The sequence below is a fragment of the Dipodomys ordii genome, unplaced genomic scaffold, assembly GCF_000151885.1.
Source record: "Dipodomys ordii isolate 6190 unplaced genomic scaffold, Dord_2.0 Scaffold101, whole genome shotgun sequence".
Taxonomy (NCBI): Eukaryota; Metazoa; Chordata; class Mammalia; order Rodentia; family Heteromyidae; genus Dipodomys; species Dipodomys ordii.
The window spans coordinates 1,707,471-1,727,725 of NW_012267317.1; the positions used below are offsets into that span (position 1 = coordinate 1,707,471).

Below are 20,255 nucleotides of genomic sequence, written 5' to 3' on the forward strand. Positions count from 1 at the left end.
CTCCCCTATGACCCAGCAATCCCACTTTTGGGCATTTACCCAAATGTTTACAAACAAGACCACACTAAAGCTACCAGCAAGACTATGTTTACTGCAGCCTTATTTACCATAACTAAGATATGGAACCAACCCAGATGCCCCTCAGTAGATGAATGGGTCAAGAAAATGTGGTATATATACACAATGGAATTCTATGCCTCCATCAGAAAGAATGACATTGCCCCATTTGTTAGGAAATGGAAAGACTTGGCAAAAATTATATTAAGTGAAGTAAGCCAGGCCCAAAGAAACATAGGTCCCATGGTTTCCCTTATTTGCAATAACTAGTATGCAACAATGAAATGTACAAGTCGTTATGTCAAAAACGAACTTTACAACTTTGGTGCGGAGGGGAGGGGGGGTTAGGTGGGGTGGGGGGAGGATGGGAAGGGATAGGAAGGGGAAACAAAGAGAAATCAGGGTCCATAGCAAAGTCTCTGCGCTTGACTTTGCTCTGAAGGCCTCAGTTGCTTGGTCCCATGCTATTCCCCTCCAAGTCCTTCCTAGCATGGCCACAGACAGGCTCACCCAGGACTGTGGACGGCTAAGTGGGAATTCCAGGCCAGATCCCTCTGTGAGGATCTGGGGCAGGGTCCCCTCCCTCAATTCCAACCTCAGTGGTTCGTGGCAAGAGCCACCAAGTGCTCTTAGGTAACGTCCCTCTGCAAGTCCAGCGCTTCCATTCCCAGTCTCCTCACCCACCTGTGACACAAACCTTACTGCGTTGTTTACTTTGTTCAGGGTGCCTCCATGTCCGGTGGTATTAACATGATCGCTGCCATGCTGCCTTCAGCCCCAGGTGAGCAGCTCTGAGCTCTCCACCTTCTTCCATACTGCTGTCCCCGTCCGGTCCCCCACACCCAAAGCCTGGCCCTCAGGAGGTACACTGGGTCCCCTCGAGGGGCGGCTCTTTCTGGTCTCGACTCCCATGTCTTGAAGGGCTGAAAGATGGCACAGAGGGCCTTCCTCCTCCTCAGTGTGTGAACCCCGAGTCCTGAGATCCCAGCCTCCTCCCCAGTGTGTGAACCCCAAGTCCTGAGCCCTCTTCCCCCTCTGTATGTGAACCCCGAGTCCTGATATCTCAGCCTCCTCTTCAGCGTGTGAACCCCGAGTCCTGAGCCCTCTTCCCCCTTTGTGTGTGAACCCTGAGTCCTGAGATCCCAGCCTCCTCCTCTGCATGTGAACCCCAAGTCCTGAGCCCTCTTCCCCCTCTGTGTGAACCTGGAGTCTTGAGCCCTCTTCCCCCTCAGTGTGTGAACCCTGAGTCCTGAGATCTCAGCCTCCTCCTCAGCGTGTGAACCCCGAGGCCTGAGCCCTCTTCCTCCTGTGTGTGTGAACCCTGAGTCCTGAGATCCCAGCTTCCTCCTCAGCGTGTGAACCCCGAGTCCTGAGCCCTCTTCCCACTCTGTGTGAACCTGGAGTCCTGAGCCCTCTTCCCCCTCAGTGTGTGAACCCTAAGTCCTGAGCCCTCTTCCTCCTCCTCTCTGTGTGAATCCTGAGTCCTGAGACCCCAACCTTCTCCTCTGTGTGAACTCCGAGTCCTGAGACCCCAGCCTCCTCTGAGTGTGAACCTGAGTCTGGCTGAACCCTGAGTTCTGAGATCCCAGCCTCCTCCTCTGTGTGTGGGCCCCAAGACCTGAGCCCCTTCCAGCCTACTAGCCTGCATCTCCCCTTTCCTCATCTGCTACCACTTCCTTATCCTCTGAATGTTCTAGAGGGTCTGTGCATGTGCAAAGGCCCTGAGGTGGGGAGTACTTGGCTTCATGAGGCAGAGCCTAAGAGGTGCTCGCTGCATCCTGCCATTCTGTGAAGCACAGCCATGCAACCCCAGGCTGGCATTAGAAGGCTGACTTAGCCACGGTGTGAGGATGAGTGCAGAGCACAGTTGAGGTCCTGGGGGTGTGAGGCAAGGCGCCATGTGGAGGACAGTGTGGGCACATGATAGCGCACAAATCTCAGATGAGGGCCAGCCATGCTGTGTGTGTGCATGCTTGCGTGTGGGTGTGCCTGTGTATGTGGGCCTGCCTGGGTGTGCACCTGCATGCATGTGTATCTGCATCTGTACACCTGTGTGCACCTGTGTGTGCCTGTGTGTTTGCATGCTTATGCACTTGTGCATGTGTGCCTACATGCATAGTACCTGTGCATGTGCACCTGTTTGTGCATATGCACCTGTGTGTCTGGTGCAAATGTACTTGTGCGTGTGCCCCTGTGCCCGCATGTATATGTACCTGTGTGCATGCACCTGCGTGTGTGTGCCTGTGCACCTAGGTGTATATGTACCTGTGCATATGCACCTCTGTGTGTGTACCTGTGTGTGCCTGCATGCATGTGTGCACGTGTGCCGGTGCATGTGCAACTGTGTGCATTGTACCTGCATGTGTGCTTATGTGCATGTGCACCATATGTGTGCCTGTGCATGTGTGTGCACCCACGTGTGTTGCACTGCATGCGTGCACCTGCATGTGTGTGCACTGTATGTGCCTGTGTGCATATGCACTCATGTGTGTTACGCCTGTGTGCGTGTGCACCTGTGTGTGTGTGCACTGCACTACCCTGCTTACTGTGGTCAGTGGTGCAAACACACCCCTCAGGGACCTGCCGGAGCCACACGCACCCATCACCTTCAGCCTCTCCAACCTAGGCGCTGTTTAGACAAATACAACATCCGCTTCCCTTCTAGTCAAAGCAGCACACACACACACACTTATCTTAATGTCTGACATGACTGACAGAACAACTTTTGTTTGGGTTACATTTTTTTCTGTTTGTCAATTTCACTCCAAAACCCGAATAGAAACACTCATAAAGTTCAACAACAAAAGAAGAGATGTCTCCATGTTTCAGCTTTGAAGCAGTGTGTGTTAAAAACAATGACACCACGAACAATACCATCAAACTTTGACTATCTGCAACTTCAAAAATACACAGCAGAGGCACAGAACCCTCTCCCGCTTACAGAGCGAGACATGGGGGTCCAGGGCGGGCGATGAGCCACGCACCACCCTGTGTTCCTTAGTCAGCTTCACGGCTTAGTAGTTCCCAAAGAGCCGGGCCTGGAGGCCGGCAGCCATACAGGGAACACACATTTAAAGCTCTCTTGACGACCCTCAGTACCTTCAAGCGAATGTCACGGTGAAGCTAGGCTTAAAGAGCGATAGGGCACCGCATGGGGGGCTCACAGAGCAGTCTGGGCAGAGTCGGACAGTCTGGCCGCTGAAGTGAGCCGGCTGGGGCTGAGACACAGACGTTAGGCACTGGAGAGAAGCCAGTGGGGTGTGGGGTGCCCGTCCAGACAGGACTGAGCATGGCTAGCCCTGTGGGCCATTTGTCTTCCTTCCTAACACGGTGGAAGCTACTGGAAAAACAGAACTGGCCATGCCAGCCGTGGACTGACGAAGACGCAGGCCCGGAGTTTCCTCTGAGGTTATGATGGCCAGAGAGGAGGGGAAGAGGGAGGGAACGCCTGGCAGTCTGCTGCCGGTCCTCAGAGCTGGGAGTGTGCAGGCAGGTGTCTCTGCAGAGACCACATCCACCTGCTGCTTGCCCGAGGTCAGCCTGGGAGGGGCTGTGCGGGCTGCCGGGACCTAGTCCCACAGCACAGCATCAAGGACACACTCCTGGGGAAAGACTACATCCATCCTTACAGTGAGCAGTCCGTGATGCACACGAGAACCACACATGTGTAGGAAGAGCCGTGTTCACTGCAGGGCAGCCTGCGTGCAATGCATCCATTCAGGAGCGCCTATTTTCAGGAATGTGTGCACTCAGAAGCAAACAAACTGAACTGCAAGGAGGCTGCAATTCAGTGCAGAAGCCTAGGTAAAACTGAGATCTATCCCTGATTCTATGTTTGTAATATCTCAAATTGTTTTTTTTTTCTTGGTCAGTTGTGGGTTTTGAACTCTGGGCCTGGGCGCTGTCCCTTAGCTCTTCAGCTCAAGGCGAGCGCTCTACCACTTGAGCCACAGCACCACTTCTGGTTTTCTGAGTGGTTTATTGGAGAGAAGAGTTGCACAGACTTTCATGCCTGGGCTGGCTTTGAACCGTGATCCTCAGCCTCCCCAGAAGCTAGGATTACAGGTGTGAGGCATGGGTGCCAAGCTCTCTGTAGACAGCAGAGAGGGGCAGGAGAGACGGTGGAACTCTCAGACTCCCATCACAAATGTGCCTGCCCGTGCCCCACGTCGGGGTGCTCATCATGCTGCACCTCGCTGGCGGTAGGAGCCCAGGCAAAGGCAGGACAGGACCACAAATTCCTCAAGTGCAAAAATGGCTTCCAATTCCCACAGTGCAGAGATCAGGACCCAATCCTCTTTTCAGAGGCAGGAGCAGGATGAATCTGTGTGGGGAAACCAGGCAGCCAAGGGCTGGAACATCCTTTCCCCATGGAGTCGGGGTTCACAGGGCCCTCGGCCATCCCCCCTGAATGGAGGAAGGTGTCCGTACACCCCCCACCTCTCTCCTGAGACAGAGGATGGTGAACAAGGGTGGGTCCTCAACTTCTTGACAGCAGTACCTGCCATTCTACTTGGAGAGAAATAGGTAAGAGAATGCCCGTGGCTTGGCGAACAGCTGGCCTAGGAAATACGTTACACATTGGAGACTGAGGACCAGTGTCACTTCCGGTTCCCCCAGGAAGGACGGATGCCTGAGGCCACCAAAGCCACGCCATCCAGTAAGCACAGGTGCTCTTTGTTCCAGAGCACCTCCCCACAGAGAAAGTGAAGCAGAGGCAGTGGGGACTGAAACACAGAACTTCAAGTTTACACTGGGAGAAAAAAAAGTTGAAATCTCAACTAACAATCCACCTGCTACACAAAAATACTTAAAAACATTCAATATTCTAAAAAGGTATTTAAAAAAATGCCTTCTCAACAAGGTAGAGAAGAGAGAGAGAAGACAGGAGTAAGAAAAATGTGGTCAGGCTGGAGATCTTTGACTTTGTGTCTCCTACTCAACCCCAGGGTGCTTTTAATTATTTTTTTAGCACTTTTATTAGCACCAATCTGTTGTGCCAGAGGGTTTGATTTAGACAAGTTCTGTATATGCAAACAACACACCTTGATCGGATTCACCTCTCCATCCATCCATCCTCCTCCTCCTCCCCTTCCCAAAGAAGCTTCATGTCTACACACTTCCTCTCGTTCACTCTCCGGTCCTCTCAGTTACTCTCTCCACCCACCCTCCCCTCCACCAGATGTCTGGTTAGGACCCGTGGCATCTTCCTTTTCTCAGTGTGCCAGTTGCTGGGGACGAGGGTCATCTGGCACTTCACACAGCACCATAACCACATGGACTCTCCCCATCCTCACCACACAGTGAGCTTTTGACAGAACATGCTGGCAAAGTGTCACGCTCATAACGCCCAAGCCAGGAATTTACAAAATGAAAGTGAACTCCAGCTTGCACCACAACAGCAAGATGGGCAGAGAACCAACCCGTTAGTTTGGTTTGGGGGAACATTTATAGCTGCATTTTACATGTAAGATGAAAGTGATTATTTTTTTATTTAGAAGAGGGACAAAAGTACACAAAAGGGCAATATAAATATCCATCAACGCATCCTCCCCAAGAAAGTCCCAGGAACTAACTCCTGCAGGAGTGACCTTTTCTCTTTCAATTACCCCTGCCACAAAGCATCCATTCTTCTCCTCGTTGCTAGGTGGCAGTAGGGCACGGGGGAGAGATTGTCCCAGGCTCAGAGCATGCGAGGACTCACAGCTCACCAAGGATGACGGCTCAGGGAGATAAATTTAGATAAGCTCAGGACAGAGAAACAGAAAAGGGCCATACTCACCGGTTCCACGTTATAGGAGAAGAGAGCATATTCCCTGTCTGGAGAGATTTCGTATCTGATGGCTTTTAAGGATTGCTGAAGGGAAGAAGAAAAGGAAACAGAGAATGTTAACGTATGGTATACCACAACCCAGAGCCCAGTAGTCAGACCACCCTGGCTGATGTGTCACAATTTACTGACAAGTTTAGTAACCAGCCAGTTGACGTTTATTCTGTGGCTATGTCCTTTCTTTACAGCTAAACATCATTTGGTGAGTTGATCCTTTTTCAAACAAGACAGTCCCCGTGGCATCTGCTGAGACACCTCAGTAGAAATGAGAATGAAAGACGAAGGTTTTCCCTAAGTCTGGGACCACACGTGTTCTCCCTCCCTGTTGGAAGGGCTGTCTCGAGAGCAGGAGCCCATCTTACACATCCCTCTGCAGCTTGCTTCTCCCGCCAGCCACCAGCCCCTTCCCTCCAGGCCAGTCTCAGAGGGCTCTATCACTTTTCTGCCACATTTCTGACAGTCCCCGGCCATTGTGGCACGGAGTTCAGACTCAGAATTAGGAAACCCGATGCCTGACAACCAGGGTGTGGATGCTGACCAACATTCATCCCCTGGCTGTGGAGGAACAGCTGGTGACAGTATCAGGGATGTGTTGGCCAACAGCTCTCATGAGGATGCCGGCTCCAACCTGACCCTCCAGGGTCTACAGCCCCCGCGGGTGTGCGAGCCGAGGTCCTGTGACGGAGGTTTACTTTTGGTGCCTGCATGCTGTATATAAGCATGGGGTGCTCCATTAAACTTTGTCTACACCCGCATGGAATGGTCCACTTTCTGCCTACGAGATGCCATTCCCATGTCTTGCTGAGGAATCAGCAACAGCCCGCTCCTAAATTCATGCTCACAGGGACTTTTTTGAACTCTGGGCCTGAGTGCTGTCCGTCAGCTCTTCAGCTCAAGGTGAACGCTCTACCACTTGAGCACGGTGCCACTTCCAGTTTTCTGGTAGTTTATTGATGACAAGAGCCTCATGGACTTTCCTGCCTGGGCTGGTTTTGACCCTCAATCCTCAGATCTCAGTCTCTTGAGTAGCTAGGATGACAGCCGTGAGCCACTGGTGCCTGGCTCACAGGGACATTTAATCATTACTTCCCATGGTGTAGTTGATGTAGATTTTATCTTTAGAACTGTCCAGCTGTGTCCCCTTAAGAATATTTATATTATTACTAATATTATCAATATTGTTATTATTATATTATTGCCAGGCCTTGCTTGCTCAGCTGGTGCTCTAACAATTGAACAAAGCCTCCACTCCAGCTTTTTCCTGGTTATTTTTGAGATGGAGTGTCTAAGGCTTTTCTGCCCAGGCTGGCTCTGAATTACAATCCTCTAGATCTCACACTCCTGAGTAGTTAGGATTACAGGCGTAAGCCATTGGCTCACCGCTTCAGGGTTTTTCCTATGCTGAGATTGTTCTCCTCTTTCCTAAACTCCCTGGTAGGAGTTCAGCCCAGCACTGGGCCAGAGCCACTCAGTGATTGGTTACCTGCACTGCAAATATTGTCCACTGGAATGTGTACTCTGGGCCTGGGTGCTGTCCCGCAGCTCTTCAGCGCAAGGTTAGCACTCTACCACTTGAGCCACAGCGCCACTTCCAGCTTTTTTCTTTTTGCTTATGTGGTGCTGAGGAATCGAACCCAGGGCCTCAAGCATGCAAGGCAAGTGCTCTACCACTGAGCCACCTTTTATGTTTAAAATCTTACACTTTTTATTTTAAGTTAAATTTAGTTGTTTTTGTATTTTTTGCATTTCTTATTTTGATCACTTTTTTGTGCTAAAGGAAATGACAGTTTAAAAAAATACTGAAGCCTTTAATACAAAGAGAACTTCATTTTGTTATAATTAGGTTTTATTCCCGTGAATTTAGGGCCCTGTGGTCATGCTTGGCTTTTTCTTTGCCACTTGAGACATACCTCAACTTCCGGCTTTTTGCTGGCTAGTTCGATATAAGAGTCTCTCAGACTTGTAAGCCTGGGCTGGCTTCAAACTGAGATTCTCAGATTTCAACCCTCTGAGTAGCTGGGATTGCAGGTGTGAGTCACCAGCACCTGGCAAGTATCTATTCTTATATATGACAAGATCATTTCATCAAATATTCAATGCTATAGATTTTTAGAGGAGTTCTAATTAGGATTATATCAAAATTTGATATTAATTTTCAGAGAACATCTCTAATATTGTCTTTTTTTTTGTCAGTTGTAGGGCTTGAACTCTGGGCTTGGGTGCCGTCCCTCAGCTCTTCAGCTCAAGGCTAGTGTTCTACCACTTGAGCCACAGTGCCACTTCTGGTTTTTTGGTAGTTAATTGGAGATAAGAGTCTCCTGGACTTTCCTTGCCTGGGCTGGCTTTGAACCGTGATCCTCAGATCTCAGCCTACAGAGTAGGTAGGATTACAGGTGTGAGCCACTGACGCCTGGCCTCTAATATTGTCTTCTTATCTAAGACGTACATTTTACCGTAAAAAACTTCAAATCCTTACAAAGACCCTGTAGTGTATTAATCACAGAAAAAGCTGAAAGTGGCTCAAGTGGTAGAATGCTAGCCTGGAGCAAAATGGAGTTCAGGGACTGGGCCTAGGCCCAGAGTTTGAGCCCCAGGACTGGCAAAAAAAAAATCAAATTATTTGTCTACTGATTATAAAAATCCAAGTGGGTGTCAATGAGGGAAACAAAAGTGCTTTTTCCTTGAATGTTAGTTTACTGATTAAATGAAGTGATCATCACGGTCAGCAGTTACACCAGCAGAGGCACAAGGGTGCACAGAAGTGAGCACCGCAGCACAGCTGTTGTTCTACCATCCAGGTAACTCCAGGAGACCTCTACAGCCTTCAAGTCCTCATGATTGGAACAAGTCTAATCTCTGAAACCTGAGAGGGAAGTTTTAAGAATCTGATTAACACTACTGAGTAAACGGCATTGAAATAGCAATTATGGAAATCACTATGTTGGAAAAATAACACATAAAAGTCCAATGCCCAAGAGGACACACTATTAGCTGAATGTTCCTTTCTTGGATTTCCCAGCATTCACAGGTGAGGTTTACAGTTGTTGACAGAAGTATAAGTATGACTCTGTATTAAATCTTCATTTAATATAAAAACATAAATATCTTTCAAGCAACTGAAGCCTCATAGCTGTTATTTTAATGGCTATGTTATACTTCAGTTTTCCCATCTTCTTACTTGTCTTGTTTTAGGTATTTCTGCTATCATGAACAATGCATCAGCACTGTGCCTTTTATATGTCTTTTTTTTAACTTGTGAAAAGAATTCCCCCGGGTGACTAAAAAATGGGTAAATATTTTCATTACTCTTGAAATGCATTGCCAAGCAGCTTCCTCAACACAAGGCACAATTTGAATGAAACGGGAGACACATCGATCTCTTCTTTGTCAATAGAAAAGGATGTGCAGGGTGTGAGATCCATCTCAATCCAGCGAGTTACTGTGGAATAGCCTCGCTAGAGCAGGAGCAGGGCAAGCGATGGAGCGATGGAGCCAACCCCATGCAAGGGATGGAGCGACGGAGCCCACCCCACACGAGGGATGGAGCGATGGAGCCCACCCCACGCGAGGGATGGAGCGACGGAGCCTACCCCATGCAAGGGATGGAGCAATGGAGCCCACCCCATGTGAGGGATGGAGCGATGGAGCCCACCCCACGTGAGGGATGGAGCGACGGAGCCCACCCCACGTGAAGGATGGAGCGATGGAGCCCACCCCACGCAAGGGATGGAGCGACGGAGCCCACCCCACACGAGGGATGGAGTGATAGAGCCTACCCCATGCAAGGGATGGAGCCACGGAGCCTACCACATGCGAGGGATGGAGCGACGGAGCCCACCCCACATAAGCGATAGAGCCATGGAGCCCACCCCATAAGTGGTGGAGCCACAGAGCCCACCCCATGTAAGTGGCACTGACATCACAATTCCCTTGGCAAGCATTAGTGGTTTCCTCGTCTAAGAAACAAACACACCCTGCACAGTCTCTCTCAGGTTTATACATCTCAGTTTCACACAAAGGCTGAAGAAAGTCCTGGTCTCCTGAGAAGTGTGTTCTGGTATGAGTTTGCAGGAATTCCAGGACCCATGGAATCTACTCAGTTAAATTGACCAAACTGGATGAAATCCACTTTAAGTGCACTTCTACTAGAAAGGCAGGGAACTTTCTCTGGGATGGAGGGGGAGGGCAATGTCTCTGAGCATTTTTGCTCAAGGATAGCACTCTACCACTTGAGCCACACCTCTGTGTCTGGCTTTTTGGTGGTTAATCGGAGATAAGAGTCTCACAGACTTTCCTGCCCAGGCTGGCTTTGAATCGTGATTCTCAGATCTCAGCCTGTTGAGCAGCTAGGATGGCAGGCATGAGCCCATACTGGGCTGATTTTTTATTGAATGTTAGAAGTCTGAGCGTGCCTCAGACTGGAAAACAGTTGTGATCAAGCCTTGTGAGGGGTAAGATCTGGCCTTTTGCCACTCCTGTCTGGACTTGGGGGCTGCCCAGGGTGGGCGCTCGGCCTCGGCTGCCTGGATGATGGGGTTCTCCCTGCAGCATGGTGTGCTGCATTCCCATGCTCACGTGGCCTCCTCTGGCCTAGCTTCCTGCTCAGCTCCCTGCAGGCCCAGCCCCACACTTTGAGCCTGCACTGCTGGGGCTTGCTGTCCTCTAGGCAGAACACAATCCCCTCATTGTCTTTCCCACATTCCTTAGAGAGGAAGGACCCGGAACCTTAGGCAGCGCCTGTGGCTGAGCAGTGCAGAGCTCTAGCTAGGAACTGACATTCAAGGTCAGGACCCTGGTGCTACCGGTCCCCTCCTCCTCTGCTATCCACCCACAGTGGAACACCTCCCAGGTGGGGGACAAGAAGCAGCAGCAAAGCCTGTCTGGATGTTCATCCATGAGGACCTCCTGGACCCTGGGCAGCATGCATGGTTGAGTTCACGTCCCATGGAAATCTGAATGAGCTCTTCAAAATTTCCACAAGAATCGTGTTCAACAAGACATTTTAGATTGCTTCGTATGAATTAATAATGACAGAGGACACTCGGTACAATATTGTTGGGGCTCAGGCGTGGAGATCCCCAAACAGGCTACAATGGGCCCCAGAGAGTCCCTGGGACAGAGGAAGGCTGGGTGGAGTTAACCGTGCGAGTTACACTTATCCCGAGGGAGGCGGAACGTCTCACAGCATCCTAGGGGGCAGGGCACTGTCCGGGGGTGCTGTCCTGGGCCCACTCTGGTTACACAAACACTGCAAAACGTACTTCACAGGTCTCCCCACCTTGCCCTGGGAGGGGCACAGAAGCCCCGGGCTTCCTGCTGTGTGCAGACGTGGAATGTGAGCACCATGCAGAAACAGCCACGTTTTCCCTCACACTCGTGTGCCTTTTGCCAGTTCATTACCACTGACTCGAACCCTGAACCTTCATAGGGGAAGGGCAATGTCCCTGGAGCCTGCCACCAAACACAATGCTCAGCACGCTGCAAACCTCCCACTCCAGGAAGCAACATGCAGGGCACAAACTCCAGAAACTGCCACACCGCAGGCTGACACCACCCAAGGAACTCTGACGCTGCGAGCCCCCGCCTCACCGCTTGCTCAACCCTCTCACACCAGCCAGATGCCCCCCAGGGCACCAACAACGTGTGCTGCCAGGGGCGATGAGCTTGCACCAGGGCAGGAAGGACAGAAGCGGCGTGCGTGAGGACTTTGGCGCAGAGGAATTTAAACGTGGAACCCGGCACTCTGAGACACGCTGCAGGCCCCCAACTGCCTTCTTTCGTTTTATTTTCTCCATTGTTGTTGTAAGGTGAAGTACGGAGTAGGCTACAGTTCCACTCGCCAGGTAATGAGTGCGTTTTCTCTTTGGACAATGCCAGCCCTCGCTTTCTCCCCGTCATTCATTTCTTTTGTTGAAGTCTCATTCGGGAGCATTTAAATGTAGCTCTGAGAGAAGAATTGTGAGTTGATGGGGCCGTGTGCATCATTTACCTAATAACGGTTATAACATGCGGGCAGGAGTGACATTTTAAGGTGAAAGAGACTGCAGCATGCAGCACAAGCCAGCTAGTCCACAGCCACGAGGGCTTTCCTTACCTGCAGCCGGCTGGGAGGTGCCTTAGGATTCCACTAAACAGCTTCCGTTAACATCCACCATCACAAGCTACTGACCTAGGAACTGGAGGCGGCGCCCGTCCTGGAGCCTGAGCACCCAGCACCGCACTGCACACTTCGGGAATCACGGCCGCCCCTCACTCACAGGCATCGTTATTGTTTCCTTTTTTTCTTTCTCATTTTTGTTGGTCATGGGGCCTGAACTCTGGGCCTGGGCACTGTCCCTCAGCTCTTCAGCTCAAGGCTAGGGCTCTACCCCGTGAGCCACAGCGCCACTTCCGGCTTTTTCTGTGCATGTGGTGCTGAAGAATCGAACCCAGGGCTTCATGCATGCTAGGCAAGCACTCTACCACTGAGCCACCTTCCCAGTCCTGCCTGGGTCTTCTTTTGCAGAGTACAAATTCATTCAGGGAATGGCACCCTCGCCCAGCCGTGCAGGCCTCCATCCTCAGAGGCTTCATGAAGGAGAGGCTCCGCGTGATGATAAATGTGAGTGAAACTTTTTTTTTTTAATGGTATCTTATTCAGGCACTAATGAATCATGCCTCTAATTCTAGTGAGTCAGAAGGCTGAGAGCTGAGGACTGCAGTTCGAAGCTGGTCCAGGCAGGAAAGTCCATGAAACTCTTATTGCCCATTAAGCAGCAAAAGGAGAGGAGAGGAGCCATGGCTCACGTGGCAGAGTACCAGGCTTGAGTGAGAAAGCTAAAGGACAGTGCCCAGGCCCAGGCCCGGGCCTCAATATTGGCACTCACAATAAAAAAGGAAGAAAGAATAGGTATATTTATAGTAAAAAGAAATCACAACACATGAATGGCGAGTTCAGTAGGCTTTCTGTGGGTGCTGGAAGGGGTGGTACAGAGACCCAGCAGGAGGAATGTGGAACCCCACGAAATTCACTCACCAGCCCTCATCTGCAATACCAGGGGCTGACTAATACTTCCCCAGTCTCCTCTAATCCTGATTCCACGACTCCATGTCTACTCTGCACCTCATTCCTGTGTTATGAGTTATTCTCACTCAACATCCCTGACTGTTTTCAATTCTTGCCTTTTATTTAGATTGAGCTTTGTTCTCTTCCCGTGAATTCCCTGATGTATCAGACAAGAAAGTGATCAACATCTTAGAGCTTGAGATTTATTTCTCTTACCACCAGGTATGGCTAGACCGTAAGCAAAGAAACAAAGTTAATTCCTCTTTAATTGGGTTTTGGTACATAACTCCAGTCTTCAGATATTTTTAATATTGTTATACACAAAGCCCAAATCATAATGTCACTTAAGTCTCAGAGAAAACGTGTTTTCCCCGAGGATAAGTCTGTAGCACTCAGATCGACTCAGGGACTTATTTTGAAGCACAAACATCACTTCATATCATTAGGTAGAGTCACAGCGCCTATGATGACATTGCCTGTGTTTATTTCAAGAGTGACTGAGCAAGAGTTCTTTCAAGTACTATGCAGGCATTATTGTAATTGTTCGCTAATGGTGTAATGCCTTAAGACTTTATCTTTCAATTATAATGACATGCAACACTTGTTCCCGACACCTGCAGAGAGTTCTGGGACGGCGGCACAAAGCGAGCGTTCATCTTATTGAATTAGCGTGATTTCAATCGCACACTATCCACCCTCAGTTCTCAGCCTGTGGAGCCCAGCGTATTGCTTCTCCTTGGCTATACTACAAGTTGAAACCTGATGTCATTTTCTGCTTTATTGACTTGCAGGAGTCAAGCCTGAAATTATCCTGGTTAGACAGAGTACTTACGATTCTTTTGCCTTCTATTAGCACTGTAGAGTTATTTGTTTCAACGTTCCTCAGTATCACAGTTCCCGTCCGTTCTCTGTAGATGAATTCTTTATCTACAAAAGAGGAAATAAAAAGAAACATGAGTCATCTGTTTCTGATGGACACTTGTGTGAAATGAATCAACTCATGCTGAAAAAGGACACAGAGCTTTTTCATCAAAGAGTCCTTTAAACGTGGTGAATGCATCCGGTGCGGATTAATGTCATGTCCTACGAAGCTTGTCTCTGGGCCTCTCCTGCTCCCCAGGGGCAGGTCGCCCAGAAGGTGCACACGTAGAAACTTTGGGATGTTGGAGACTTTCTGGGGAGGGACACACAGGACAGAAGGAGGCTGACACCACGGGCTGAGAGGAGCTGTGCTAAGGAACAGTCCCCTCCCATTTGAGACTGGAGGGGGCCTACATTCATGCCCTACAGAGCCAGCCTCCATTTTGCCTGCAGACAGCTCTGTGCTGTTCTCAGAGAATACCACAGCCCTTGCTCTTGAATTTATACACGACACTCTCAGGCACAAAGGAGTCACATGCCTCTGATTTCAGAACATGCTATAAAATGATTATAACCAAAACAGCATGGTATTACTATGATAGTGGTTAAAAGAACTAGGAATCCTAGAAACAAACCCACATGTTTGTGGTGCCAGGAACACCCAACAAGGACAGCATCGCCTCTTCAATGAATGATGTGAAGAAAACAGTATCACATGTCGGTGTCTGGCCTGGACTTTGCTGGGCATGGTTTCCTGTCTTCTCTGTTAGCATTCTGAAGGCCTTACCTCACACCATATAGTGGCCCAAAATAGATGAAAGACTTGAAGACACAATGGGAAACTGCATGAGCACTAGAGTAAGTGGCAGGGAATTCTACAACATGGTTTGAATGGGTTTTTTCCTGGAGTAAGATCCTGAAAACAGGAAAATCCCAGGGGGGAAAAACAGACAAATACCAGGCTGGTATCAAATTAAAAACCCTCCTAGCATTTATTTTTAGTGGTTTTCCTAGGGGCTCTAAGATGCCTAACTTTTCCTTGTCAGCAAAGTTAATAATGCACCCCTTGTATGAACTAGAGGAATCTGCTCATGCCCGGTCCCTTCCCACACCACGCTGCTGGGCCGGCGTGCACGAGACAACGCCAGCCAGACTGTCTGCAGTGGGAAGCTAAGGTGAAAATGTCAAAAAGCAAGATGCCTGAGGCCCCTGCGCAGCCCCCATTTCTGACGCGCCCTGAGTGGTATGGGGGTCTTGGTCTCCACGGATGACCCTTCTCTTACTGCCAGAGGAAGTTTGCCAGGATCTGGGCTGGCAAGGCGTTTGGGATTCTCTGTCTTACTGAAACGTCCTGATTCAATTCTTATTCATGAAGGATTGATTCTCTGGATATCTATTTTCGGGCTGTGTTTCCTGTTTTTCCTGTTCGCATTCAGAGTGTCGGTCCCACCCTCTCTGTCTGCTGCGTGCCCCGAGGAGCCGCGTGGTCCGCGCATGGCTCTTCCCGCAGGAGGGCTTCTCGCAGGCATCTCTCTGTCTTTCCCTTTGCCAGTCACCTCTGGTTTTCGACTGTCTCGAATGTGATGCGCTTTAAATGGGGCGCCTTTGTGCTCCTTTTGTCTGATGCTCTCAGAGCAACTGCTGTCTACCGAGGGATATTTTTCATTCCATTTCTAGCCATGATTTGTCGAGTACTTTTTTTCTGTCCCTCTACCCTTCTCTCTCCCTGGTACCTCCATTGCCCACATGCATGCCCCAGCTCTTATTTTTAAAAATTATTTCCCTTAACTGTCATCAAGGGTATTAGCTGTTATAAATATATTAGAAAAAATTAAGGAATCAATATCTAGGAGTATTGAAATGCATAAGAACCAGGTCTCACCCATATAGAGAATATCATCAATGAAGAGACGGAAATCATTTAGAGTAGAATGGAAAAATAGGAGGGCAAAAGCACATTAGAAATATAAAAAGCCAATAGCAAAATGGTAGACATACCGCTGTTGATAATCTCATTAGCTATAAATTGATGTTGGAAAACAAACATGTCATACAGTTATACACGGTCTACACGCAACACACTTCAAATAACAGTTACAAATGCAAATAGTAACTGAAATAGAGCTAGGCTGGCTAAAATAATATACCAGGTGAAATAACATTTAAGCCAAAAATATTAGAGGTAAAGTGAGACATTTGACATGAAATTAGGGGTTCAGTGTGTCAAGATGTGCAATCACATATGCACTAAACAAGAGTGTCCCCAAATACATGAAGCAAACACTGAAAGAACTAGAGGGATAAAACAACAGCAATCTAAGTATGTTCATTAGAGATGTTGACTGGCTTTCATTACTTAATAGAACACTAAGGGATGGACAATGGATGGAAATGAATGATATAAGCAACACTGCAAAACAAATGGACAAATAAGTCTTTAGACCATTCCATACAAAACTGGAGAAATACACATTCTTTTCAAATGTACACAGAACATCCTCAAGGGTAGAGGATATTCTAGGCCATGTAACAGGCTCAGTAAACTCGAAAAGGACACTCTCAGGTCAAGTATGTTCCACTGCAATAACAATGGAAATCAATTACACAGGAACAAGGGAAACACAGACTGTTGGAAATTAAATGCCTTGTTGGTTGTGACAAAGGGGTCAAAGTGGAAATCACAAGTGAAATTAGGGAATATTTTGAAATGGGTAGAATAAAACATATAAGTTGTAACTAAAGTAAACTGTGGGGGAAATTAATGGCTCAGATACTAATATTAATATTAAAGAAGAAAAACCTCAAACCATTAACTTTAATTTCCAATAGCAAAATAAGTACAAACAAAACTTGAGGAGGAGAAGGAAGGGCATACTAAAGATGAAGATGAAAATTGATAAAGAACAAGAAAATAATGGGGAAAAACTCAATAAAATAAAAAAAGTTCTCAGAAAAGATCAGATTCTCAAACTTCTAGCTAAACCTATAGGAAAAAAGATGTGAATCAGTAAATTTAGAAATGAAGAATGTGGCATTCCTCCTTAGTATACAAGCATAAGAATGGCCTGCCAGGGAGGACATGAAGAGCTTTATGTCCACACATCCAATCATCTAAGTGAAACAGAAAAGTATGAGAAGTCTCAAACTACTGAGATTGACGCAAAAAGAAATAGGAAATCTGAGGTCCCTCTAACAAGTAAAACAACAGAATTAGTACATAAACCTCGCCCTCTAGGAAAGCCTGGGCCAGCTGGCTTCTCTTCCAAACTCTACCAAACAAACTGCCAACATAGCAAGGCATCCAAGACAAGGAGGAATATCCTCTGGTGCACCACAATAGCAGAATCTTGATAATTTCTGTGCTGGTCCTGGAACTTGAACTCAGGATCTGGGTGTTATACCTGAGTTTGTTATTTTTTTTTTCTTTTTGCTCGAGGATAGTGATCTACCACTTAAGCCACAGCTCCACTTCCAGTTTAGAGTTCCTGCCTCAGGTGGCTTTGAACCGTGATCCTCAGATATGTCTCCTGCATAGCTAAGATTACAGGAGTGAGCTGCTAGTGCCTGGCTAAAGACAAACACATTAAAAAAACAAAAACGCCCAGACCAAAATCTCTGAACATGGCTGTAAAAACTACCTTAGTATGTTAATTATACACACAGGAAAGTACAATGCAAGGTTGGCCGGACATAGGCAAGCAATTCATGTAACACATTACCCTGACTGAAATGGCTGAGAAGGGCTCACTGCAAGAGGAGCTTATGTGGACGATGACACCAGCAGCCGGCCCTTCTGGACAGAGTCCGGTGTGGCGGTGGGCACCACCAAACTACTGGTTCATCGGTTGTGGCAAAGGTATCATGTTAATGTAAGGCCATAACAACAGAGCTGCTGAGTACAGGCATTCCAGCACTCATTGCACCTTTACAACTGTAGAATACAATAAATTGATTCTAAACTAAAGCTTTCTTAAAAATAACGTCCAGAATCGATTCCGGCAAAGGACCGTCAGGGCCTGCTAGTGCCCAAACAGCTGCCCAGCCGTAGGTCCATGGTCAGAGTTGCCATCCCTCACGATGATACCGCGTTCAGCCTCTTGAAATATCACCACCCAGGACAGGGTGACAAGAACACACCACACCAGCCAAGAGGACATCACCCAGTTCTCCAGTTACAACCCAGACTGCTCATTCTCAGTGAAAACTCCAAACATTCTCCCAATCTACAAACTCTATTTCAACGTCCACTGCAAGGCCCAGAAATGTATGTACTGGGGGGAGGGACTGAGGGCTCAGTGCTGGACGTGTATGTGCTAGGTGATAGGAGACTGAGGGCTCAGTGCTAGACCTGCATGTGCTAGGTGGGGGGAGACTGATGGCTTAGTACTGGATATGCATGTGCTAGGTGGGGGAGACTGAGGGCTCAGTGCTGGACATGTGTGTGCTAGGTGATAGGAGACTGAAGGCTTAGTGCTGGACATGCGTGTGCTAGGTGATAGAAGACTGAAGGCTTAGTGCTGGACATGCGTGTGCTAGGTGATCAGAGACTGAGGGCTTGGTGCTGGACATGTGTGTGCTAGGTGATAGGAGACTGAGGGCTCAGTGCTGGACATGCATGTGCAAGGTGATAGGAGACTGAGGGCTTAGTGCTGGACATGCGTGTGCTAGGTGGGGGGAGACTGAGGGCTTAGTGCTGGACATGTGTGTGCTAGGTGATCAGAGACTGAGGACTTAATGCTGGGCATGTGTGTGCTAGGTGATAGGAGACATGGCTTAGTGCTGGGCATATGTGTACTAGGTGATAGGAGACTGATGGCTTAGTGCTGGACATATGTGTGCTAGGTGATAGGAGACTGAGGACTTAGTGCTGACATGTGTGTGCTAGGTGATAGAAGACTGAGGGCTTAGTGCTGGACATGCATGTGCTAGGTGATAGGAGACTGAGGGCTTAGTGCTGGACATGTGTGTGCTAGGTGATAGGAGACTGAGGACTTAGTGCTGGACATGTGTGTGCTAGGTGATAGGAGACTGAGGACTTAGTGCTGGACATGCGTGTGCTAAGTGATAGGAGACTGAGGGCTTAGTGCTGGACATGCGTGTGCTAGGTGATAGGAGACTGAGGACTTAGTGCTGGACATGCGTGTGCTAGGTGATAGGAGACTGAGGACTTAGTGCTGGACATGCGTGTGCTAGGTGATAGGAGACTGAGGACTTAGTGCTGGACATGCGTGTGCTAGGTGATAGGAGACTGAGGACTTAGTGCTGGACATGTGTGTGCTAGGTGGGGGGAGACTGAGGGCTTAGTGCTGGACATGCGTGTGCTAGGTGATAGGAGACTGATGGCTTAGTGCTGGACATGCGTGTGCTAGGTGATAGGAGACTGAGGGCTTGGTGCTGGACATGCATGTGCTAGGTGATCAGAGACTGAGGGCTTAGTGCTGGGCATGTATGTGCTAGGTGATCAGAGACTGAGGACTTAATGCTGGGCATGCGTGTGCTAGGTGATAGGAGACTGAGGGCTTGGTGCACAAACCACAAGTTTCTGAAGCACCTCATTTGGACAGAGCTTCACAACAGAAGGAACATACCAATGGTAGTGTATATTTTCCAGGCACTCTTTTTCACTAAAAGTAATCTAAAATTTTAAGACAATCTTGGATGTTTTTAGTTAAGAAAAAGTGTACACAGAGGCAGTTTTTAAACTCATGCTCTGAGACACATAGGTGTGAGCTTCTGGCTTGTAATGATCCACTACAAGGATGGGGCAGGTGTCACTGTTTGTGAAAACGAGGTCCTGTACATTGATCCTGTCTTGCCAGGCTCTGTGCTCACGTCTCTGCAGACCATGAGTAAAAATAATCATTGAGGCTCTTGGCTTTGTTACAAAGCAGTGCTCTTGTTCAAATGACAACACCACATTGCTAAAGTCATTATAAATGACAGGTAGATAAATTTACATCCAGGGTAACATTATGTATTAATAAATGAACTAATAGGTCAGTGGTACAGAAATCCTAAGCCCAATTAACAAGGTGGATTGTATCTGTCCTCATGCTTGTTTGTTACATTGATACGACACATACATCCTCAGAAAAGTTATGTCTTTTTTTATTGTGAAAATACCGTACAGCGGGGTTACAATTACATGGGCAAGATAATGAGTACCTTTCTTATCAAGCATTGTAGCCTCTTCCTTTGTTTCCCCTTCCCATCCCTTCCCATCCCCCCCCCCCCCCCCCCGCCACCTCCCACAGAATCCTCCCACTGAATCCTCCCCCCCCCACCAAAGTTGTAAAGTTTGTTTTCAACATAACGACATCTACTGTTGCAATGTATCCCTGTTTTAACTATTTGTTTTTTCTCTTCCACTCCACAAATTATACCAACATCATATACAGTGAAAGCAGGGGTTATACCATGGGGGAAGGACATACAAAGTAACAAAGAAATAATCTTATAAAT

The 20,255-nt window shown here is 48.3% G+C and overlaps 1 protein-coding gene across 1 annotated transcript in view; it reads right to left on the reverse strand.

Annotated features, from left to right (window-relative positions):
- Nucleotides 1-20,255, reverse strand: part of Dpp6 (dipeptidyl-peptidase 6) — a 196,405-nt gene that overhangs the window by 147,464 nt on the left and 28,686 nt on the right. The window contains exons 4-5 of the mRNA XM_013027211.1: nt 13,765-13,859; nt 5,840-5,914 (exon numbers count right to left, since the gene is read on the reverse strand). Of these exons, the coding sequence (XP_012882665.1) occupies nt 5,840-5,914; nt 13,765-13,859 (170 nt within the window). The remainder of the gene's footprint in view (nt 1-5,839; nt 5,915-13,764; nt 13,860-20,255) is intronic.